This window comes from Numenius arquata, chromosome 19 (assembly GCF_964106895.1).
Source record: "Numenius arquata chromosome 19, bNumArq3.hap1.1, whole genome shotgun sequence".
Classification (NCBI taxonomy): domain Eukaryota; kingdom Metazoa; phylum Chordata; class Aves; order Charadriiformes; family Scolopacidae; genus Numenius; species Numenius arquata.
Window position 1 is genome coordinate 11,426,496 of NC_133594.1, and position 24,500 is coordinate 11,450,995.

Consider the following 24,500-nt stretch of genomic DNA (forward strand, 5'->3'; position numbering starts at 1 on the left):
GTGATGAACATCGACTCACTGTACACATCTGTGTAAAGTCCCCATTTTAAATCAATTTCAAGTTAAATACTTTTTACGTGTCAAGTTCAACCAGCTTCACAGATCTGTACTCATCTGCCTGCTCTTGGAAGAGAAAAATGATCTTTAGCTGCCAGTTATGTCAGTATTTTCATTAGCAATAAAAGCTCAAGTAAACTTCCCATGAATCCTCTGATTTCTTTTCACAAAGCTGATGATCTCTTTATCCCACCACTACTAAAAAACCACCAGTGACAGCTTCCAAACGAAATTCTATTTAATGAGACATACTCAGCCAATACAATTACGAACTGTAAGCACGCTGCAGTGTTACGCCTTGATGGCGTATTTCCGGACAGGGTACAAACGTTCTTTTCGCTGCTGTTTTTTGGTCTTTAGGTTTTCTTCATGCTTATTTAATCTGCGTCGCATGGCACGAGTCTTCTTCGGCCGCAGATCAAGAGGCTTATACTTTTTGCCCTATTTTCAAAAACACATAACAAGTTGAGTTTAAGAGACCGCGAAGTTGCAATCGGGTGCAGGAGCTCACGGAGAGGCCTGCAAGAACCTCAGCAGCAGTGCTTTAAACTTCTTTTTTCTGGGATTATTATTACAGTCTAAAAGTTTAAGGGAACTTCTCCCCACAGGGAAACATGAGTTGATTCCAACTTTTGTACCAGTTGTACTAGCTGGGACTCAGATTTAAATAATGCTTAATATTACAAGTCCCAGTTTTCCAACACCTCTTGAAAAGTTCTTTTTTTCCTATTGTGTGTAATTAAAAACCCAAGAAGTAATATTCTAAAAGTTACAGAATTTATTGAGATTAAGAATTCCTTGGTCACCTGCAATATGATTAAAATATAGGAGAATAACTGCTTTTCTGGAAACTGCATCTTCTGGCAAGTACAGTACATCCCTGCGAGGGGATGCTGCCCAGAAGACTCTCCTGGCAAAAGCAGATTCACCCCGAGTTTAACAGAATTCCAGGTAGGCTTGCGATGATATTTAAAAAGGAACCATCACTAGAGAACTTTGAAACTTAATATAAATGAGTGGGTTTTTTCTCGAGTTTTAAGCTTCTAAGTAACAATCTACAAAATTAATTCCTCCTACAAACTACGCATTTGAAAACAGCAAGAGAAAAAAGATCACTCTGTAAGATGTTGGGACTTGCCTTGTAAAACTTCCTCAAGTTCTCCTTCTGCGTCTGATTGATTACAGTTAGGACTCTGGCAATGGATTTGCGCACCACACGTCTGCAGGAGGAAAAAAAAAACCCAGGTCTCAGAACATACTGAAAGACAAGTACTGCAGATTTAAACCCCAGTATACCGAAAACATGTGCATACTACAACCAATAATGTACACTGTCCCACGCTGTAGCAAAACACTAACAGCTTCCAGCACGTCTCAGCTCAACATCTGTGAGCAAAAGGATGTGCAATCCGATTTTCAGGCCTACAAATATCCGCTTCTCTTTCCCACCATCTCCTCCTCGTTTTGCAGCACAAAGCAGCCACACAGACGGTGAAAGCACCTCTCAGCGTACCGCGGCCCACACAACGAGCCCCACCTCCACGGTACCGGCTGCCGCCGCCGTTCCCGCACCCCTGCTCAGGCTCAGCCAAGCTCCCCCGCAGCCTCCCCCCGAGCCGCCACAGCCGGTAACCGCGCCGGGCCGGGTCCCACTTACATCTTGGAGAGCTTGGAGGCGGCCCCGCCGGTCACTTTGGCCACGCGAAGCTGCGACAGCTCCACCTTCAGATCGTCCAGCTGCTTCAGCAGCTCCTCCTTCTTCTTCCCCCGCAGGTCTCGGGCCTTGATCTTGGCCTGCGGGCGGCGGACAGGCCGTCAGCCCCTCTCCCTCACCCCGCCGCGCCCCTCGGCCGGCAGCGGCCTTCCCCCGGCCTCCCGCCGCCCCTCAGACCCTACACCGCCGCCCGCCCTCATCCCCCGCCCCCTCCCCCATCACGGCGGGGCCGGGCCGCGCCGGCAGCTTGCCACAGCGGCGCGGCGGGCTCGGTGTAGCGGCCGGCGGCCCGGTGCCGGCGCGGATGGCGGCGGATTAGAGCGGGAGAAGCGGGGAAGCGCTCACCATGATGGCGGCAGCGGCGCGGCTCGGGGCGGAAAGGACGGAAGCCGCGCGGGGACAGGAGGCGGGGGGCGCTGCCGGCCGGAGCCTACCAATCCGCGGCCGGGCGGGGGGAGGAGCCTGAGCGCTGCGCACCCCCCGCGGGCAGCGCGGTGGTAGCGGCGGCGGGCGCTGACAGGGAGGCGGCGGGGCAGCGCCGCCGGCCCCGGGGCAGGGGGGCTGCGGCCCCGCGGAAGGGCGGGGGCGGCTGCTGCACGCCGCTCTGCCGCGGCGGCTCGGTGCCGCCGTTGTCCGCCGTCCGCTCCTTCAGCCGCTGGAGCCCTGTGAGAGCGGAGCCGGTGTTCTGGCGCTGGCCGAGGTGCGGCACTCTTAACCCGGCAGCGGTGGGGACGTGACGGCGGGCGGAGCGGGAGCGGACGCAGCAGCGGAGCGGGGCCGGGGTTGGGGCTGGGGCAGGGGCAGGGCTGTGTGCGCAGGTGGCCCGGCTGGCAGGGCCAGGTCGGGTCCGGGGCGGCGGGACGGGACGGGCCTCCCCGCGCGGTGGCGCCGCCACCCGCCGTATCCAGGCAGCCGCGCCGTACCTCAGGGACCCGCGCGGGAGGGCGGGGGGGGACTCTTGATTGACGGCCTGCGCGCCAATCAGAGCTCCGCCTCGCCGTGAGCCCTGGCGCTCCCCCAATCGGAGCGGGCGGGGGCGGGGCGAGGCCGGCCCAGACTAGCGTGAGGCGGCAGCCGCGCTCGGCACAGCCGGAGCCTCGGCGGCGGCGCTGGCGGCTCTGCCCGGGAGCTGGCGGAGGCGGCTCGGATGGTGAGAGGAGCCGCCCGGCAGCGCCTGCCCCGCACCGGTCCGGCCTCCAGGTGCGGGGGGCGGAGCGGCGGCGCGGGCGGGCGCGGGGCGCGGGCGGGGCGGCGGCGCGGGCGGGCGGGAGCGGCGGCGGGCGGCTCGGGGCAGGCCCGGCGGCGGCGCGCCCCTCACCGCTGTCTCGCCCCCGCAGAGCTCCAGGCCCAGCGGAGAAGCCCTGCCGCAAGAGGAGGCCCAGGTACGGCGGGAGCGGGCGGCGCGGCAGGTGCGGGCGGGGGCGGCCGGGGCTGCGCCGAGCATCCCCTCCCGGTGGGCTTCTCGCGGCAGCGGGGCGGGCTCCGCGGCGGCGGCGGGCGCCTTCGGGGGTGAGCCGCAGGTTGGCCGGGCGTCTGCGCCCTGTGCCAGGGTGGCGATGGCGGCTGCCGAGGCCCACGGAGCTGTGCCCACGGCTGCCTTTGCCGTTAACGGAGAAGGGAAATGCGATGTGGCACGTTTTCTGCCTAGGCCCGGATTCGCGGCAGAACTGCAGTAATTACCGAAACGGCCCCCTCTTTATTAACTTCTCCATTCTATATGCTACCATTCCTCTCGCCACTCCGCCTCTCCCAGCTGGGCGGCTGTAGGTGTTGAACGTGCCTTTGACAGGTACCTGCATTTCTGCATCAGCAAATGAATCCTGTTTGGACGAAATATTGCTGGGTTTTACAAGAGCTGTCCGTGCAGGGCTCGATATCTGAATTGTAAGTTTGATGGAATCATCATGGATTTGTTCTGATTTTAAACTTTTATCTCAGCAACTCCTCCTTCACCAAATTCATGTTTTGTACTGTGAAAAGCTTAGGACAATAGGTGATGTGAAATGCCCTTGGGGATAGAAGCTGGATGATTGTTACGTGTTGTCATCACCCCAGATTTCTTACCCGTTACTGGCTATAAAAATGCCAGTAACCAAAGGCTGCCCCAGATAAAATGTTCAGGATCAAGACTGCAGGTTTTGAGAGTCTGGGTCTAATCTTCCACCACAGAATAGGACCTGTTTTCGTCAAAGTTCAAGTTGCACTTCTGTAATTTAATACGCAGTCTTCAAGCTTGCTTGCTTAAGCTATGTCTCGGCTAAGCAATTCTAGTCCTCCAACCTGCAAAATGGATCCCTTCATATAAAAAATCACTAGGTTTTGCATGAGCTGTCTAAATGCAATCCATAATTCTCAGCATCTTGTCTAAGATGATGCCAAGCAGCACCGTTGGACTAAAATGGTAGCATAAATGAGAATCCCAGCACGCGGATGCTCTCCCACCATTGCTGTGAACACCGGAACCGCAGTGTCGGTAGCAGCCTTCAGAAATCGTAGAAGATCATCCCGGTGTGGATCTTGCTGTGGAAGTTGGCAGATGCGGTGACTGCCTGGTGCATCTTCTCGCCTCGTGTGAACCCTGTTGTGTAACGGTCGTAACTTCCTCTCTCAGGCTGCTGAGGGAGCGATTATGAAGCATCACACCTGACCGTAGATCATGTTCCTAGAAAAGGAGGTGCTTTGTTTTCAAATCGGATAAGTGAGTCTCTTTTAAGATGTTTTGATAAATGGGATCACAGTTTATGTTAAATGAAAGAAACGATGAGTCGCTTAGCTCATGCAACGGCCATAATTCTCCAATGATTCTGGGATGCCAAAATAATACAGGTAGCATACACAAATGTGATAGCCAGGTACTTTGCAACAGAAAATATGAAAACCATTCACAGAAACTATATGGAGAGAAGAAATATTTTGCTGTGCCACAAAGGAGATTGTGATCGTTCTTTTATCTTGAAATAGGGTGCAATACAGCATCAAAATTCAATTGGTAAGCCATGTCCCTTGCGAGCATTGGAAGATTTTTATCGCAAGGATGGCTGGTTGGGCTGCGCTCTATGTGTAAGAATGATGCAAAGAGCAGCACTGTGTTGTGTGTTCACCATGCTCACTTGAGAAACTAGATCTACAAGTGATAAAACGCTGAAAGCGCTTAGCAGCGGGAGGAATGCATAGCTTGTATTGTTATTCGTTTCTGTGTTGCTGTTTTATTTGGTGGAGGGAAGTAATAAAAACGGAGAACAATAATTCAAAACATCGAGAAGCTTATACCCTGAGTCCGTTCTGCATCGGAATGAAATTGTGTTGTCCGTGATGTTGTGCTGGAGGCTGGGATTTGGGAGGGTGGGAGGACGGGGGCTGCAGCTCTCCCTCCGCTGCTGCCAGCGCCGCTCCTGTCACATGATGTGACTGCACAGTCCCCCGCTCCCACTGCAGCTGCGCTCGCCACGGCCTCTGCCAGGCAGATCTCACCTCTTTCTGCATCGCTTTTAGTCTGGGTTAGCTCTGCTGGCTTGAAACAGAGTTGTTGATAAACTGCTGCAGTATAAATGGATAATGAGAATTCATTTGGTCGCCCAAGACACGTTGTTTTGTTGGCTTATCTTTTATTCTGCAGGGCGAGCTTTGGGGAAGGAAGGAGGAGTTCTGGTGTGAAAGTCTATTCTGAGGTGACGTTACTGCCTAAATAGCTAAAATTTAACTGTAATTTAAACCAAAAAACCACAACACCTCCCCACCAGCCCGCCAAAGCATGATACAACTATTGGAGCCTTATCACAGAAATCTGTGTGTTGATGTCTTTATTCACAGAACTTTTCATAGTTTTTTTATAGAAATGTTCGGTTGGAGCAATCTTTATAGAAGGAAAACCAGGACCTGTACGTGCAAGTTTTATAGTAATTTTCTTTGATATTTTCATATAAAGACATTCTGCAGGCTTGCCTTTTTGTAGCTGAGTCGCTCTCTTTAAGCACATAAGCTCTGTTCTGGAGACGTAGTTTTTAAACAGGCTGGAAACAGGGGTATGGAGAGGGGTCTACGTTGCAGCACAAGGAAGCTTTTTAAAGGAATGGACCCAATTGTGTGTGGGAGCTGGATGGAGGGTCAAATAGAGGTCTGTTTCTATAAAGTATGTAAGTTAGTTGCCAAGACAAATATTACCTAGCAGTTTACATGTGCTGAGAGAGCGCAGTACAGCCCTGCAACAGGAGTAGCGTAGAATAACCATCAGTCGTTCCCTGAGGATGTCAGTCAGGAGAGGAAGTGTGCGATGCCAAAAAGCCTGGATGGAACAGCAGGTTTAGAGGACTCGTTGTTTGAAGTATTTTTAATTATTGCTATTATTATAATGGAACACAGGCTAGAAGCGGAATTTCTTAAATATAATTAAAGCAGAAGTCAGCAGAGGGATTTCTCCACTGTGTGGCAGAGGAACAATCCAGGAGCAGCTCCTGCTCAGGAGGGTGAATTCCCAGAGCGATGATGCTCCATGCAGTTCCCAAGCTCGCTGCCAGCCCACTGCCAAACACCCATTTGGAGGGAAGAAGCGAACAGAACTGATCAAAAAGCTTTCCCCAGCTTGTACTGCTTTCTCTTTTGTCAGAGTGAGGTTCCAGTTGGAGAGCAGCCATTCCATTGCCACCTTCGCTGAGAATGCTAACGAGATGAGAGCCTGATGATAACTTCCCTCCAGATCGAAGCTGGCCTGAGCTGCCACTTGGGCCATCTAGTAAATGATTTGACTTGCTAGAAAGAGGTCTCCCCATCACATCAACATCAAGCTACATTGTATAGCAACCATTCAATTTTGAATTTGTGAGTGTACATCAAAGAGTTAAAACATCGGTTGTTTTCTGAGGAAAGAAAGAAAGAAAGAAAGAAAAAAAAAACCTATCTTGTAACTCCGATGCTTTTCAGGAACTTGGCTGCTCTGGATGCGAGAGGCATGCGCTTTTCCGCCCTGCTTTAGGTGATGGCTTAGTTCAAGGGGGCCCAGATTTGGCTCAGTCAACAGTTGTGTTGGCGTCTTGCCATAAAATGTGCATAAAATGGAGCTGACTGCGATTCCCTCCTCGCGGTAACATGGAAGGGCAGCCGGGGAGACCCGCGGCCCCCGGACGCCGCGCTGGAGGTTGACCTGGGGATGAGAGTTATACTGGGTTGTGCGATCCCTGCAGCATAAACTGTTGTATTGTGACTTGATCGTTGCTTTCGAGTCCCTGGGTTGTATTTTGGTGTCTTGTCATAACTAATGCATTTCAACCCTGGCTGTGCCTGTGCTTCCGAAATGTGTCTCCCCTCTCCCAGTGGCTTATGTGCTTTTCCAGATGTACAAGGTTCGTATCTCATTTGCAGACTCTTCCTATGATTTTGTGGCTTATGTGCATTGCCACAAAATCAAGATAAAACACAACTGGCATTTTAACTGCTCTAAGAACATTGTGTGTAAATAAACCACTAAATAGTTTAGCCTGTGAAATGTAAATACACGCAGCTCAGCCCGCGGCAGCTGACGGTGTTTTTCTGTCTCCCTTCTTCCCCTCCCACCCCTGCCAAGAGTGAGCGAGCCTGATGTTCTTTTTTCTATTGCTCTTTCATACAATGCAAATGACAACTAAGTACCACGTAGGTGGTATTGCAGGCACCATGACAGATTCATGATTTGAATTGGGATGAAAGGAAACACTTGCATCCTCTTCCACATTGCTTCTGAACCATCTTCTGGGATTCCTGGACTCCGATGACCCAGAAACTCTGCCTCGGTCTGACTTTGAGCTTGAGCTCATTTTTAGCAGCAAAGTAGTTCAGTCAGTAGAAGAGCGGAGGCCCAACTGTGATGACATTTTTAGCCTTTGCCCTTCGTTCATCCTATACACAAAAGGTCATGAACTGCAGTGAAAGAGGGATCACAGAGGGCGCGGAATGGACAAAGGTGGAACAAATTGCCAATGGCAGAAACATAAAGAAGAGAAGCAAAAGTTTTGTGTTATGAAGGTAATTGAAAAAGGCCACATACATCCCATGGTGATATCACATCTCTCGTATTTAAAATGGGTCGCCCGTAGTGAATTTAGAAGAGTCTGCTGGTAAGATGTGGTCTCCGTGTAGAAGGCAGGAAGGGACAACACCATCTCTGTGGTATGATGTCAATGAGCAGCTCTGCGTTGTTTTGGGAGAAAAGATGCTGAAGCTGCAGTTCTGGATACAGACAGGTGTGCTTTAAGCGATAAAAGGATTTTTAAAGACTTGTAAACCAAATGAAAAGACTGATTCTATAGACTAAACACTTATTTGAAACTAAAATAATTGGACTGATGCTACATCCTGGGTATTCAAACTCTTTTGACTCTTGCTTAAAATCTTCTACTTCTGCAAGTTAGCTGTAAAATTGGTATATTTTAGTAAGAAAAACACTTTCTTGGCAAATTCCCAATTGGAGTAGAACTAGTTGCATTTGCAGGTGATTTTCAGTCAGCCACGTGGTAATGTTTACAAAATAGAAGTTTTTCGCCCTCCTGGTTCATGCTGCATTTCTCCTTAGTGCCCTTTTGAAATAAGCAAACATCCAGGCAGAGAGAACACCATTTGACCAGCATTATCAGCTAAACAAAACAGCTGTTTGTTTCTCTTTCTTAAGTTATACTGTAAGTTGCTTTTTATTGTGGCATTCAAACAAAAAATGTCTCTTAAGCCTGGGCTGTGCCTGAGTCCTTTTCACTGTGTATTCCGTGTGCGTGTTTATACAGCAGGGAGCAGAGCTGGTACAGACACGATCTGGTCATTCTTTGATCCAGACCTAGGTCCTGTTGTCCCCCGGGGCTGCGGACCCCACCAGTGGCCCAGCAGTGGCCTCGCAGCCTGTGCCCAGATGCCTCCTGCAGCGTCCTGCTGTGAAAGGAGCTTGGTACGTTGGGAAGAGCTGCAGCCGCTGCAGTGCAGACGTGCCCCGAGGTGAACAGTGGTTGGGGATGAGAAATGTCTGTGTTTGGTTCCAACTTTTACTAAAAACCTTGGAATAATAAAGAAATCCTTTTTTTCGCCCATATATTTCATAAAGAAATGGTCTGACATACAACTGCTCCTTGCTCTTCCCTCTTGTAGGGAAGCAGCCTGTGAAGCTTTTGGTGCCTACAAGCCCACGTGTATGGGGTTGTTATTTATATGTTTCAATGTTTTGTGAATAGACCCGAGTGGTGTCTCGGGAACTTCAGGACAGTGTCTTTCAATAGAGAATTAAGTATTCTGGCGAGAGGAATGGATGTGAGTTCTAATTAATTTTGCATTGTCCAAGGCTCTGTGCGAACCCACACTCTGAGCAGGTTACATGGAAACACACAGATGATTTTGCCCAAAGGTGCATAGAGCTTTGAAAGAAAACCCCAGAGACAAGTATGGCAGTCTGTAGGAAAAAAGGTAGACGTCTTGCTTGACGAGGGCAGTATCAGATGTTTCTCAGTAGAGACTTGAGACATGATGGTACTTGGCTTTGGGTATGAATGATCAAGATTTAGCTTTATCTGTGCTATTAATTTGTGGATAAGAAATAGATACCAACTGGGCATCTGGCTTTATGTCACGTCCCCTTTTGGCAATGATGCTGTAGGAGATGCGTCAGGATGAAAACTGAAAAGAGACCTGATCTTTTTGACTCGGGTTTTGAGATTTTTAAAATCTTGATAGATTGGAACGTGTTTTCCATCACTGGTTTCTGTGGAGAGCAGTTCTAATAATGTCTTAGTTGGGGGAAATTCCTGTATCAAGATAGATGTAGAAAGTATGTTTGCTTTTGCTTTTTTGGTTACCACTTGCTTCTCTAAGTAAGGAGTGGGAAGCATCTGAAAAGCAGGGTTTATATTTCTGTGCTGTGATATCCTGATTAAAATTGTAAAACCATCCATGAAGCTGTGGATCAGGATGCAGCCAGCACTTACCCCTACCATCAGTTCACGTGTCTAAGCACATGCTTCCCTCTTAACTCCAGAATTTTAACATTAATCAGAGCCTCAACTGTAAATTCCGAGCCAATTGTATTTGATGGAAGCAATAAAACTCCAAATCAGCAAGCGTTTAGGACTTGGAGTTGATGGAGTAGTTTATTGTTCTGTATTACATCATTACATTACAACAGAGAGTTCTGATTCCCAGGCTAAAGGTTCATCGATACGGTCAACCCACCCTAGATCACTGCTTGGTTTGCAGTTTGCTGTCTGCAGGTGGGTAGGTGAAAAAAACAAGAGCATTCCTTCAAAAAAGAGAAAGTTTTTCCTCTCCCTCCTAACCCTATTCCCAACATTTACCACCCTGGATTGTCCTGTTAGACGTGCCTCTGCTGTCCTGTTTGGGAGGTGGCTATGGGTTATTTAAGGGATGGAGCTGAAGGCTCAGTAATGAAAACGGCGGGAGCCTGAAACAAAATACACATTCTCATTCTATTTTTAGCCAAGAAGCTTCACTGGGTCACATTGATCAGTTCTCTGCATTGTAATAAATTTGTTCTTGGGCATAGTGTGAATGTTTAACATCCAGAATTTCTTTTTGGAATGCCATGGAGATTGCATATAAGTCACCTGTTAAATGCCACAATGAGTGACATGTTCTGATTTTTCTGAAGAGTTGCTTCTGGAAGATGTGCTCGTGCTTAAACTTACAAAATCATACGATCTTTTCTGAAAGTGTTAGTTTAAAGTATACACGTCTAAAGATTTAAGACTCAATTCTTCTGGTTTTGAAGTAAGAAAGACAGTTTGTATATCATGTGTGTGGAGTATCTGTACTCCGTACTCCTGTGCTCAGTACTACGGGCTCTGATTTCCTCAAAATACCAGGCAGAACAAACGTGCCACTAAAGTCTTTGTAATGAGATTGTTTGCCTCTGGTCCTACAAGATGAGAGTTTTAAGTCTAATGCTCATGCTCTACTGAGAAGAGAGTTGTTCTTTCAATTGACCATTTAGGTGAGGTAGATAAAGCACTGCTTTTTTTCCCAGCTTTTATCCTCTAAATATTCGTGTGATGAGGCTGTCCAGGTTGACTGGAAGGCAGGAGACGCTGTGGATTCCACAACTGAGCAGAAGCAATGGCTTAGAGACAGCAGAGTTGTACCTACAAATGCTCTGTCAGGAGGTCACGGTGCCGCGTCTAGCCAGCCCTGATCTGGGAAACTGCCCCTGATTCCACCTGTCCTTACTCCACAGTTCCCACACTCCTGACTCCCGCCTGTGTACAGTACGCCAGACAGTTACAGCATCACTAAATTTTCCGTGCAGTGAGGTTTTACTTCCTTCTAAGTGTCAGGTGGGAAGTTATGACCACCTCCTCCTACCAGGCAACTGCATGGCAGGTTATAGTCATCCTGGCTAAGTAATGAATCTGGCTGTGGAGGCGTGCAGGTAATACAGTTATTTCACATACCTATGCTTGACTTTCACTGTCAGCTTGATTCCCTCGAACCAGAGTATCCCTCCACCGCTCACTAAGCGTGCCTTGCTCTACAGGCCCGAGTCCTGCTGAGCGCAGGGCCAGTGGGGAGTGCATGCTGTTGACTTCAGCGCTCTTTTTCCCTTCCAGCTGAGCCTGGAAAACCTTAGCCAAAAGACGGCAAACCACAGGGAAGTGGAAACGTGTGTGATGTAAGTGACACATAACTTTAAAAATACTGGCTAGCATCATGAAACTTCCACCCCTTCCCGTACCCCTCCTCCTGCTGCCCTTCAGCCCCATCTGCTCTGCATAGTCTTGCCATCTCTGGGATGCTCCTCTGCCCCGGGTGCTGCGATGGGATGAATTTGTAAAATCTATGCATGTCTTGTGCTAAGCAAACCTGGAATTGCGTGTTCTGAGGGTGTGTTGGAAAGAACCTGGCACGCCAAGTGCAGTGCTTGGCTAGCACAATTTTTCTGCCTTGTATGGCCTGAGGAGTTGGCAAAATCTTTGAGAGAATAATAAGGTCTGCTGGAAGTCACCATTTTCTGACTTGGTTTAAAAGACTTAAAATAACGTTTCAGTGTCTCCTTTTGCAGACTCTGGAGATCATTTTTTTAACATGTGCTCCTTAAGAAAAAAGAAGCAAAAAAAATAGTCGTGCAAAACAGCCCAATAGTTTCTTTTGCATGAAAGAAAGCAAAAAGCCCAAGAACAGAAAATTAAGTAAGTTATATCTCTGGTACAGCCGGGCTGTCAAAGCTGGGAGAACTCTGTGGTTGCAGAAGAGGAGCACAGATCTGTGGGCTCCTTCTAGTATCAAAGAGAAAGGTCTCCACATCACAGATGTACTACTAGTTGCAATTTATTTATATTTTTCCTGTGGAGCTGAGCAGTCGCTGAGGAAGGGGCGATGTCAGTAGCTATATTCCTCCCTTTGCTGTGCCCACTTGCTGTTTCTAATAATAATTCCTTCTCCTGTCTGTAAGGCTGCTGCATTACAGCACAGCCTTTAGTGCAGGGGAGACCTCCTCCCTTCCCGAGCTGCTCGTGGTAGTAGTTCTTTCTTTGTACAGCACCAAATACCACCCCCTCTGGAGCATGATAAGCCAAAACCAGTGCATGAGATAACTAATTTTATTTTCCTTCTCTGTCAGCTGGAAGAGCCAGCTTCACCTCTCATTTAACGGCTCCTCTTGGCCTTTTTCTTTCCATCTTCCCTTCCCATCTTTCCTTCACATTCAGGCCTGTGCTGTGGCTGAGTGAAACCAGGGTTTAAATTGCAGCAGCGCCTGCTTGTGTCTGTAACCAAAATGCTTCTTTGAATTTGAGGATCTGTAGAAGAATTACCTTCTGGCAGCTTTTCTAAAGATACCTCACAGGGGGAAATTGTCATGCTTATTGCTGCTCAGCTTAATTCTTCACTGCTTTTAGTTCTTTCTTGGTTGAACCCCTTATTTCTTTTCCTGATTTTTTTTTTTCCTAGAAGGAAAGCTTTTTGCCCATAATGGAATTCAGTCTGAATATTTTTAGAATGTATTTTCTTTATGGTGTTGTTTTATAATTATCATGAAGATAAATTGACATGTAGTGAGTAAGAAACCAGTCCATTCTGGGCAGGACTCATACTCACTTTTAAAGTATAACCTTAAAGGATTTTCAATAGGACTTTCCATTATACCGTGTACATGTGTAAATACACCGGATAGTTCAGAAATACTCCTGTTTTCTGAGTGCAATATGTGGCAGAGCCAGAAAGTGCCTTTAATTATCCCGCAAGAGAGTGAAACTTGAGCTCATCCATTGTCACTGTCCGAAGCTGATTATTGGGAGCTACTCGTTCTGTCATCCCAGAGGTGTTTCGTCTGCTGTGTCTGTTCTGTCTCACCGGCAGCAGTGTGTGCATCTTCAGGTCGTTAAGAACAGAGATAGCTTTTTTAATTGTGTGGATAGCTAAGGTTTCATTTCATTCTACTTTTAACTGTGATTTAGCTGTTTGTGTACTAATGAAATAGCTTTTCATAAGCACCCAGAGTCTTCTCCATTCATTCTGATGTCTTAGATCGAGTGTTTTCTGGTCACCTCCCTCCCTCTTCAAGCGCCAGTAGATAATGAGATTAATTTCTGCATCTGTCTTACTGTTTAGGCGCTTAGGTTTAGCAGAGGAATACCACCAAAATGTTTGACAAACAATGGCGTTAGGCTAAGCCTGTCTGAAAAGCTGGCAGGTACAGGTTCTACAGATGGTGATGCAGGGCAGAGTTTTTTGAGTTTGTCATAGGGAGTTCTGTTCAAAGCCCTTTTTAGAATAAAGGTATAATTCAAAGCATGCTGATGAAAGTATGCATTGAGTGGTTTATTCTGGGTCTAATATGCAAGTCTTTCTTTTATATCATATGAAATACATATGGCAATCCAGATTGGAAGCAGGCAAAAGGCATATTTGGAATGCTGAATGGTAGGGATGGTTTCATGGCAGCAACCATCGCAACGAGTCTTTTTAGTTTACTGCTATTAGCTGTATTTCACGCTTTTTGTATCAACATCCCATTCCTGAGCATTGGTTTTAATGGAAATTAAAATCATGAGCAAACTTAGAACTTTTAACAGAAGGTCTGCAGAAATTTTGCCGCCATACACACACACACAAAGAGCTTGTGCTGCGGCACCTTAATGATGTCTGGTCATGTTTGGTGATAGTCCTTTACAATGATAACCTTCCTGCGACACTGACATCCCGTGTGTCATCATCTACTTAAATCATGTCAAATGTAGGGGTAATGATAAGCAGTGCAACTGTCGCATTTTCCAACACAATCTTTCCACAAACCGGTATTGTGCTGAGTCCTGGGGAACTGGCTGGCCTTGGGGTAGGCTTTCAAAATCCACCTTAATTGTCTATAACCTGAAAAAAGGTTTTTTTCTCCTTTCTCTGCAACAGGTGTTTTTCCTGCCTTCTGATACCTTTCAGATGGGCAGGCCGTGAATTTTCTAGCATGTCTTTTATTGATTGCATAAATGATCTCTTTGCGGTGGATCTAGCAGACTCCCTCCGTGACAGCTGCCGTGGGTTTCACTTGCCCGCGCCGTGGCTAACACACATTCGGTTGGGCAACCTTAGCAGTGGCTGGGGGGGCTGGGTAGTGTAACTTAAGGGTAGCATTAAAAAAAAAATTGACTTTAAATTAAAGGAATGCTATACAGACTGTATGAAACATACTTTGCCATTTAAGCAAGCTCCTCAATTTTTGCAAATGCATCTGATGCTGCCCTAGAGCGCCTGGTCCCCGCAGCGGAGCACAGCAGAGCCCCGGGGCCGCGCCGTGGGATTTGGGTGACCCCTGCTGCGGAGCACACAGGACCTGGGGTACTGTCCCTCTGCCCAGCACCCTGAACCACCTCCCGCCTGCTTCTGATGTCTGTTTTATAGCTCTCACCGTTCACCTTGATTTCATACGTGATGCTTTAAGTAGTCAGTGTCGTATGTTTTGTGCTGTGCGGATGTACCTTGAGAGATTTCAGACACAGGCTGGTGCTAGTGTCCTGCTTGCTGGGCTCGTGCCAACAGCTTTCCTCCTCTGGTTGGTGTGTTCTGAACTCTCTTATGCTGTCTGGCACCCACGTGTGGTTACCTGCCCATAAATAGATACTTCCTACCTTTTTCTGGAACTCTCCAACAAGCAGTTTGTGCAGTGTGCCCTGTGTCCTTGCACTAGTGCTCTAGTGCACTGGCTTGTGGGTGTGTAAAAGACACGGGAACGTGTGCTGCATCTTCTCTAAACTGGGAAATGATGGAACTGCTTGGCTGGCAGGGTATGCCCACTAACTTATCCCCAAAGCTGGGGGAAACTCCCAATTTCTTCTGCATTTAGTAGGCATGAAGTGTTTGTTCAGGCAAGTATTTTTGAAGTCGGGTTATTGTGAAGGTTTTTTGTGACAATTGATGGCAGATACTTCAGGGTACTTTCTAATGACCATAAGGAGTCAGCTTTGCCATTTTCTGGCTTGAACTGGGACTTGTAGGTAATTATTTATGCAAATAGCATCCAAACAGAGCTCTGCACAAATGGAAACTTGTTGCTTAACATAAGTGCTTACCAGAACCAGTAGAGAAGTTTCTGGAAGTAAAAGCTCTGCATTTGCCCAGTTGGAGGTGTGTTTATCTTGCACTAACATTCTTGGAGAGCACAGAAAGCCAAAAAACCTGGCAGCCATTTCCAGACGAGCATGTTTTCTTGCTGCTGCTGAGAAATCTGTAGCTCACCTTGGGATGATCAAAAGGATCATTTTATATCTGTGTGTTTCAAGTAAGATTTTAAAAGCCCCTCTGCCTTTATAGGCTTTTCTATTCCCTTACTGACTCAATACTAGGATTATCTATGTTATATCTTGGTTTTTTGTTCAGGTGATTACAATATGACATTTTGCTCATCTGAACAGTAAAAATAGATCTGCAGGTATAATTGTGGGCAGTGCAAGCCATGGAATTAAAAAGTCACGAGGAAGTAGAGAAGAAGCAGGGGATTTTTTAGCATTCTGTCTAAAATTGCTATGTTTTAGCAATAGCAACCAGTGGCTTCAGCTTTCAACAGTTATAGAAGAAAATGAAATGTAACCAGAACTGAGGCTGGTCTCTCTAAATACGGCTGCAGGATAAACACCTCTGCAGAAAGGCAAATTTAGAGAGGATTTCTTTGTCCAAGTGTGAAACCCACGTACTGTTTGTTTTACAGTCCTTTTGTTGGCAGTTTTGTGTTTGTGAACACAGTCCTCAGTTATTTTATTTTATGACTCTTGTACCGCTTTTATTTTTAATTTTGCTCTGTTAACTATTGCATTGTGCAATAATTAGTCCCGTGCTTTGATTCTCAGCTGTTATTTTTAATGAGTCTTGAGAAGAGTAACCTGTGGGAGACTTGCATGACACTCTGTTACCATCCCCATGGAACTGTACATGCATCTAATCTGGATGAGTTCATAATAGCCCTCAATTTTTGAGTAATACGGCTATTTCTTCTTCATAGGACTGAGTTTGCCCTAAAAGAAATCATGTCATCAGGAGGAGCTGAAGATGATATTCCTCAAGCAGAGAGGAAAACAGTGACAGACTTTTGCTACTTACTGGATAAATCTAAACAGCTATTCAATGGCTTAAGGTTAGTGCATTTTTGACAGTATTACTTCAGAAAAGCATCAGAACATACACTTTAGTGTGGGCAATGCCGAAGTCAGTTGGACAATGAACATTTTGAACTCAAATATGTAAGTTTGTTGAGGAGAGAACGATGTGCACCTACATGTGGGTAGTGTTGGACCATGTATGTAAGAATGTCTGTAGGAGTAGAGGGTCACGCATTTCTTCTGAGAGAGTAGGGAAGGAAATGTGAGGAAAGTGAGCGGAACGTCTGTCGTGTCAGTTAACAGTAAGCTAGAAGTTGGAAATCCTGTGAAATGGATAGAATTCATACAGAAATGTTGTGTGTGAAGGACACACGTAATGAGTAGGTGTGGCTGTATTCAGTCAGCAGGATGCAAGTCCAAACCCCCAAGGTCTCTGTTCCAAAAAAAAAAAAAAAAAGTAATGAGAAGGATTGGGCCCAGGTGGGAGGAAACGGGGAAAGGGAATATTTTTTGGGAAGAAATTTAGGAAGTGATAAACAGAAACATCCAAGGCATAGCCCTTACGTGTCTGGTGAAACAAATGCTTAATCTGAACTGTGGAGAAAGGCCAAATCTACATTTATCTACAAAACATCTGCAATAACATCTAGAAAGTCTAGCTGTTCTGTCAGCACCAATAAGAAGGGGAATAAGAGTAAGGGCAGTTCAAGGAAAATAGTTCATGTTTGGGTTTGGACAGTGACATAGGCATCCTGTTTATGTCAATATATGCTGAGTTAAAGATCATGTATTCAGGAGCTGTTTTATTTCTAAGCTTTGCTGTAGAGTCTCTTAAGCAACATGGGTTTTAGCTTTTATCCTGTTGGCAGTTCAGCCTCTTACTGGTCTCTGAGTAATACTGTATGTTTGGGCCCATATAGCTTGCTGTTACTCAAACACAGATGGTTAGCAAAGATGTTTTTAATTCCTTCCCCCCTGCCCCCCACTATTGATAATCCTTTCATGTGCTTTAGAAGTTGATTACCAAATCCAAAACAAACAGTTTGTGCTCCAAAATCTGGATGGTGAACGGGCAGCAGAGACAAGAAGTTCCCGATGGTTGCGTTCAGCATCCCATGAAACAGACTCCAAAGCAAAAGGACTGAGATCTCGAGGCCGGGATTTCCAGGACCATATAGGTCATGACATTGGCTTTCTGATACAGCTTGCTTGGAATTTTGGCCTAAGTCACTATAGAGTACAAATGAATACAGTTCCTGTCTGGATGGGTGATGCTCAAGTTGAGATCACAGAGGTGGCAGGGTACCCACAGCCCATCTGTTTTCCTCTGGACATGGAGGCAGTGAGGGCTTGTATCAGATTTCCAGATCAGAGATGTAGTTTCCCTGTCCATCCGTGGTGCTTTGCCAAAAAGAAATCTTCTTATCCAGCTAGATGAAAACAAAATGGAACATACCTTTGGAAGAAATTTGGGCAATAGAAATAGAGAGATGGGCTTCAGCATCCAGCTCTGCTGTGCGAAAATCACAACACACCGGGACGGGAGCCTGCATCTGTCCTCACTGTAACTGGACACAATGAATGTAGTTGCTTCTTGACCTGACCACCATTTCGCCCTTAAGGCCTGTGATTCCTAGGGGTATAATGACTGGATCAAGTGGCATTATTATGTTCAGGCACCTCCTCTGTTAGTGCTTGTTCTCTTCTGGGTAGTTCACCCTGGCAAATATCCTAATTCTTAGTCCAGTTGCTTACTTTTCCCTCTAATACAATAAATGCATTTGATGCATGCGTGCCGCCTTCTGTTTTGAAGATGATGATGGCCTTTGCTGCTGTGTTTTATGCCATTCTCTTGTGCCTACCATGTTTCATGGAAAAGAAGTGATGGGGGAGGGAGAGGAGAGCAATGATTTCCTTCCTGAAACCTCCTCTGGGCACTTGAGCTCCAGGGAGCTGAGCCTATAGCTGTGTTGGCAGCTGCTTAGCTGTTGCTGCTGCCAAAAATGCAAGGGCTCAGCCTGCCACGTCTTTGTTTCAGTAGCATTTCCTTCCTCTCTTCCCAATACAGATGCCAAATACAGCATTTGAGGAAAACATGCGATGATCTGCCAAGGTTGCTGCTCCAAAGTGTACTTCATGCTCGCACTGCCAGCGATACCATCCTTTTGCGTCCGTGCCTTCTAGAATAACCTAGGGGGAGTTTGTCTTTCTCGTGTCTGTAGTCCCTTTTTGAGCATCCCCAGCTGTAAGTTAGAAACAGCTTAATGAACTATGTTCCAATTGCTCTCTTCTGTCCTTTCTCCACTCCTGCTTTCTTTTTTCTTGGAAAAAGGCTGGGAACAGGGAGTGTGTTAGGAAGCAGTTTTTCCTGGTGTATTGTCACCAGTTACTATTTTCTTTTTAATGTTAAAAAGTGGTTAAATGTGTTCAGTATCACAGAGAAGCTTGAAACTTTAAGAAATGAAAAGACTTTCCACATATATCATACTTTCCCACATGATGATAAGGTCTTGTTGCTCATTGTGTGGGCTGCAAGGATCATGACTGCTGTCCTTTCGTGGAAGAGGTGATGGTGTTTAATCATTTATTTTCTAGACTTCTAGTAAAATGCAAGTTGAACCTCTTAGTTTTGTTCAGTGCTGCTGCTGATTTAGAAACAACAGGACCCCATTAGTGTCAGGTGATGCTGCAGGCTGTGCCCTGTCTGGTACTGGGAAGGGACTGGCTTCTCGAGGCAAGTTACCGTGAGGGTAGTGGTGTGCTCGCTGTCTCTGCAGGTTATTAGAGGCGATGGGAAGCTACGCCACAAGGCCATTATCCCACCGCTGCTTGGGCTCTGGGAATAGGAGTCTGTTAATTACTACAAGCCTATGAACATAAAAGGAAATTGTCTTTTTTATCACCTGTCAAAACTGTGAATGTATTTAAAGCTCTGAATGTTAAGCTTCCAGTTATTGTAACCTTCCTTTTTGAAGTGTACTGCTGAGTCCCTAGGACTTTCTCAACACCTTTATGTCTCTGGAAGTTGTCCCTGTGTGACAACTTCCATGTGGTGCCGGCCAACAAACCTCAGCACCTTTAATTGGTTTGCAGCCAGTATCAGCTGGCTCCTGCCAACAGCATGGCTGGGATGAACTGCTGGCAGAAAATGGATTATGAGCACACAAGTAGTGCTGGTCTTTGCTGAGACTATACAGCAAGAACTGCATAAAATTCTGGACTGTCTATGGAGCGTTACCCACCAGCCACTTGTGTGGCAAGGGAACCAGTCTTCTGTGCCCAGTGTGAGGAACCCATCCTTTTAGAACATTGAGTTTGTGTCTGAGTTTGTGACTAGTTTAGAATGTTTTAAAAGCCAAGAAATTGGTAACGGATTCCCCTTGTTGGAGGCTATGGTAGAGGTGTGTAACTGTCTTCCTCGTCTGGATAAAACTGTCCTACATCAAAGCACCTCTAGTCCCTCCCCAGCCCTGGATTCTTTCTTGCTGCCTCTCCCTCCCTGCGGTCACACTGGCGGTGATCGGTGCCAGCCCGTGTGAGTACCCCTGCCACTGCCTCCTCTGTGCCCCACGTCTCCAGCCAGGCACCCCCTGAGGAAGAGGAGGCTCTTGCTCTTTTCTCTCCGTATTGCTCTGGTGTCCTTCTGTACATCTGGAAGTAGCAAAATCTCTTGCTATAACGTAGGTCTTTGGCTCTCAAGTTGGGTGTGTTAATTGCTTCTGGGTCATATATTCCCTGTCTCCTTCAGAGGGAGGAGCTGCATTAATAATCCACTCTGCAATCAGCCTAGTCCTTAGTATTCTTTTGGGCTATTTCTCATCAAATAATGCAGATCCTCTGCTCTGATTTAAAAAACCGCAATAAATGTCCTCTTTTGCTTATGCATCCATTTTCTCACAGCAAAATTTCTTAATACGTGGGAGCAACATGCATGATGTTCAGAAGACAAAAGAGTAAATGGATGGCAGTGATGGCAGCTCTTGTCTGCAAAAATCTGTGGTGAAACCACGGTAATGTATTGTCATAAATGAAGTTTTATTACAGCCATGTCAGAATACTATCAAAAGAACAAGTGCTGCTGTCTGTTTCCATGGAGATCTTCCCTGTTCCCCAGGGAGCGGAGGACTCGCACGGCGTTGTGCAGTGATGCCAGCTGCAATTAGGCGAGCACAGGGCGTGAGGAATATCTGTGTGGACACCCAGCAGTGGCGGTGGGCAAGGACAGCTGGGCACGTGCACGCAGGCTTTGGAAAATGCCACTAATTTTCATATAATCAAATCTAATGCAGCGCAGCGAGTCGGCCTGGGCTTGAGAGGAGCGCTTAGGCTGGTGCAGAACAGAGGGGGTGCCAGAGGTGTGCAAGGGAGGATGCAGATGAGGTATAAAGGGTGTATTAGCTCCGAGGAGGGATATATGCATAAACATGGTCAGCAAGTAGTTACCTGCTTATTTCTTAATTTGTGCACAGACCTACTTCTCTGTGTTTGAGAGAAGGCGGCTATGTTTTCTTGTTTCCTTATGTTAGACCTTTGCTCAGATGTCTTAAGCAGCTTGGCCTAGAAAACCCAATTTACTACTGGTCGGGTTATTTGAGTCAATTTGCTAATTCAGTCAGTCTTTAAGTTAGTGCCAGGGAACTTGGATTTTTATTATTTCTTTTTAATGATCAATTTTGGTGGTATTTTGTATTTGTATTCACTTTTTTTTTTAATATTGAAACTTGTGGATATGCTAATTAAATTTAACACTACCTCTTGCTATATCAAAACTTGCAATATATTAGACATGTATTTGGACAGTTTGTTAACTTCTTTTGTTTAGCTAAAATTTTTACATCTATTACAACAATAGAAAATGGCGAATCATTCGTTGCAGTAAATGCTTTAAATTTGCATGTGTTTGTAACAAGCTATGTTTGGATGAAGATGTTGGTGCCCTGAAGCACATGTTCATACTCCTGTGTACCCCCCGCTGCACCAAAGTATGTTCCAAGGTGTTGAGCAGCAAATTGCAAATTTGAGAGGATATTTTATTTTTGTGGAAAATCCTGCTCAGATTCCTCAGCATCTCCATAGAACAGCAGCAGTAAGTGCTGGAATGGTTTTGCAGGCTGGTACGAGTTATAGCTGATAACGGATTCATTTTACATGTACCAGCTACGCTAGGTCCCTTCAAGCTGTGTGGGAAGTACAGTTGGCTGATGAGCAAAGGAATATTAATTTCATCTTCTACCGAGGGTGCTGTTAAAGCAATTCCAGTGAGTAGAAGAGCACCGGTACGTGGCTCTGGAAATCACAGCCTGCTGCTTTGCCTGTCGCACTCCTCCAGAGGACGTGGCGTGGCTTCCAAAAGGTGGGATTTCCCTCAGGCTTGACCTCCCAGCCTTGGAAGTGGAAAATGCTACTTTTCTGTGCCCGTCTGCGGAAGAGTGGGTGTTGGGTGGTGATTGGAGAGAGCATTCCCTGAAGAAATCATTCTTGAATCAAAGGAAAGATTATGCTGTCTTGAAAAAGCTGCTCCAGTTCCACTTGCAGAGCTGTGTGCCTCCCTTGAATCAGCTGCAGTACAGACTTGTAAGCAACATGTGCTCAGTGAGACCGAGGGGTTTTGGTCTTCTCTGTCGCATTTGTTCCAAGATTCAAGTAATTCCCAAGTGATGGTCTTCTGTTAGGATGGAGAGCTCAACCCTTTAAAGCTAAAATCCTCAGGACTGCACCATGGTTTTGGGGTGGAGGTGGAGGGAAATATATCGCGGTGTGGAAATTGAGTGGAGGTGTGAAAGCAGATCTGCAGCAGATCAATCTCATAGCACTGGAGACTGATAAGAAAAAACCAGGTCTGAGGTTGTGACATATCACTAACTATGAATTAGAGGGTGACAACTGTGGTGGTGGTGATGGAGCCATCCCCAGTCGATGTCATTGGTGAACATCCCTGTTCACCCTGCTGGCTTGACCTGGTGACATTTGCACAGCTGATTTATGTATGGTGTATAGGGTCTGTCCTTGAAACCGTGAACAGCCTCATCCATTTAAAAAAGATTATTTCCTTAATGAGTAGGGAGAAATATTATCATCTAAATGAACTGATTTCCATGGGATTATTCTGCTTGCTCTTGGGTAGGGTTTTTTAAGCTTTCTGTGCATATAACCATAAAATTATCTTACTTTTAGCAAGATAGTAAGATGTTTTCAGTCACCTGTTGAAAAATGCATGTAGAAACATGGTCATTTCCTGTTCGGAGGCATTATTCGATGTTCTTCTGATGGTGCTGAGAACCTGTTAATGTTGAGGAACCTCGATAAAGGCATGTTTACAGGGGCTGGAGAGCATGGATTCCTTTTTGCCCTGTAGACTGTATTTGTCCATAAATACCAGTGGTTTTGCACATCTCTAATCACTTGACTGGTGTGAACTCGCTCATGGAGGGCACTGCTTCCATCTGCTGCTGTTCTGCCTTTGGAGGAACCACCCCAGAATCCCAGGCACATCTGGAGAGAAGAGGCTTATGTGCACAGTGTGTCATATGTTCATAACAAATAGCATAGAAATACACTGTAAATATACCATATGTTTCATAACTTACTTAAAAGTGAATGCCTACCTGTGTAACTGGTGGAGGCTGTTGGACAGGACCCATCTTGTTGAATCTTTTGGGGAGAGAGAGTCAGCTTTTCATAAGGGGTCTGTGCAGGGGGACTGTCAGTCTGCGGCTGGACGAGTGCTCTCAGGTAGGACATAAGGGCTGGTCAATATTGACTGGCAACAAACACTAGAATAACCAGAATAATTCTGCTGTTCTTTGAATAAGTTGTTGAATTACAGTTCTTGCATTTGAAGGCCTAGTTACTGTCTCAGTAGGAAAAGTTTTACTTCAAAAAATTACTGTTAAGCCTCACACCTTCAGTTTGATATCACAGCATCATCTTGTTGTGTGTGGAACCTGCAGAGCTCAGGCAGTTTGAGATGTTGGCTCTCTGTGTCCCCAAACAGAAGATTTGCAAAATGCATGGGACCTTTGTTACGACTGATAACTTTAATCCTTTTGCATTTGAAAAGTGACTAGAGAATTCATCTGAAAGTAGGGATAGGAAGCAATAATTGGAAGAAAGCACTGAATAATTTCCCCCTCCCCCCCTGATACAGGCGTATGCATACGCTGTCTTTTCTTGTATATGTGTTAAATGAATATGCTGTCTGGCTTGTGCCATGGTTTTGGGGATATTACAGTCAGCTCTCCATATACGTATTTCCCAGGAGCCAGCCAGGACTCCCTCGCAGATTCCAGCAACAGCAGGTTTTGAGAAACCACAGGAATCATGGTTCTTGTAGTTCTGGGTGCGGGCAGAGTTATAAAGCATTTCAAGTCAGTTCTGAACAAAGCTGTTCTGACACTGACACGAATACACTGCTGTCACACTGGGTGGACTGGAATCCACGCTGTAACTCTGCGTTTGTCGCTTCTCTGTTGCAGGGATTTACCTCAGTATGGGCAAAAGCAGTGGCAATCCTATTTTGGGCGAACGTTTGACGTTTACACCAAGCTCTGGAAGTTTCAACAGCAACATCGGTAAGGGGATGCTGTAGGCAGATGTGTTGTGTGGATTTAAGTGCAGCTTTAATCTCTGGTGTGCCTGGGGGCCCCAGTTGAGATTGAGATTTCACTGTGTTATTCAAGCTTGGAGGGAGGGAATAGTCACTTCCTATAGTGCTCGCAGTCTAATGAATTAAAATGTTGCAGAATTTTCAGTGTGACTTTTTTTAACAAAACCTTTTGCTCTACTTGAGCGCACATTGCTGTGACACATTCCCAAGGAGAAGCTGGGACGGTGGCTTCTGCAGCGCAGAGCCCATCTGGAATGGTGTGAAGCATCTTGCTGCAGTGTGGGCTCTCTGCTTTCACACCTCGCGTTGGCTGCGTAGCCTGAGTGTTCTCCTGGGAAGTTGTGACCTTTTGTTGTGTGTATTTTGTGCAACATACTTATGTCTGGCTCTTGCAAGTTCCTGCAAGATAAACGGTCCTTGTTGTGGTGTGCGTGTGCAGTGCTGTTGGCTCTGCGAGGGGCTGCTCCTGGGAATGCCACACCAGGGATGAAAGCTGAATTTGGCCCTACAACGGCTCTTTGTCTTGTCTGGTGTGATGTTCTGAGAACTTCTGGAATGCCTTTTAATCTTTCTTTTCTCTCTT

The 24,500-nt window shown here is 46.3% G+C and overlaps 2 protein-coding genes across 2 annotated transcripts in view; one reads left to right on the plus strand and one right to left on the minus strand.

Annotated features, from left to right (window-relative positions):
• Positions 1 to 279: 279 nt before the first annotated feature.
• RPL35 (ribosomal protein L35) lies at positions 280 to 2,140 on the minus strand. Its single transcript, XM_074161238.1, has 4 exons — positions 2,117 to 2,140; positions 1,715 to 1,851; positions 1,196 to 1,277; positions 280 to 498 (listed from the first exon to the last, which is right to left on the minus strand). The coding sequence occupies exons 1-4, from the start codon at positions 2,117 to 2,119 to the stop codon at positions 349 to 351; spliced, it is 372 nt and encodes a 123-aa protein (XP_074017339.1). The 5' UTR covers positions 2,120 to 2,140; the 3' UTR covers positions 280 to 348.
• Positions 2,141 to 2,809: 669 nt separating this feature from the next.
• SCAI (suppressor of cancer cell invasion) overlaps positions 2,810 to 24,500 on the plus strand; it is a 41,897-nt gene continuing 20,206 nt past the window's right edge. The window contains exons 1-4 of the mRNA XM_074161182.1: positions 2,810 to 2,971; positions 3,109 to 3,153; positions 16,215 to 16,346; positions 23,787 to 23,882. Of these exons, the coding sequence (XP_074017283.1) occupies positions 2,919 to 2,971; positions 3,109 to 3,153; positions 16,215 to 16,346; positions 23,787 to 23,882 (326 nt within the window). The 5' untranslated portion in view covers positions 2,810 to 2,918. The remainder of the gene's footprint in view (positions 2,972 to 3,108; positions 3,154 to 16,214; positions 16,347 to 23,786; positions 23,883 to 24,500) is intronic.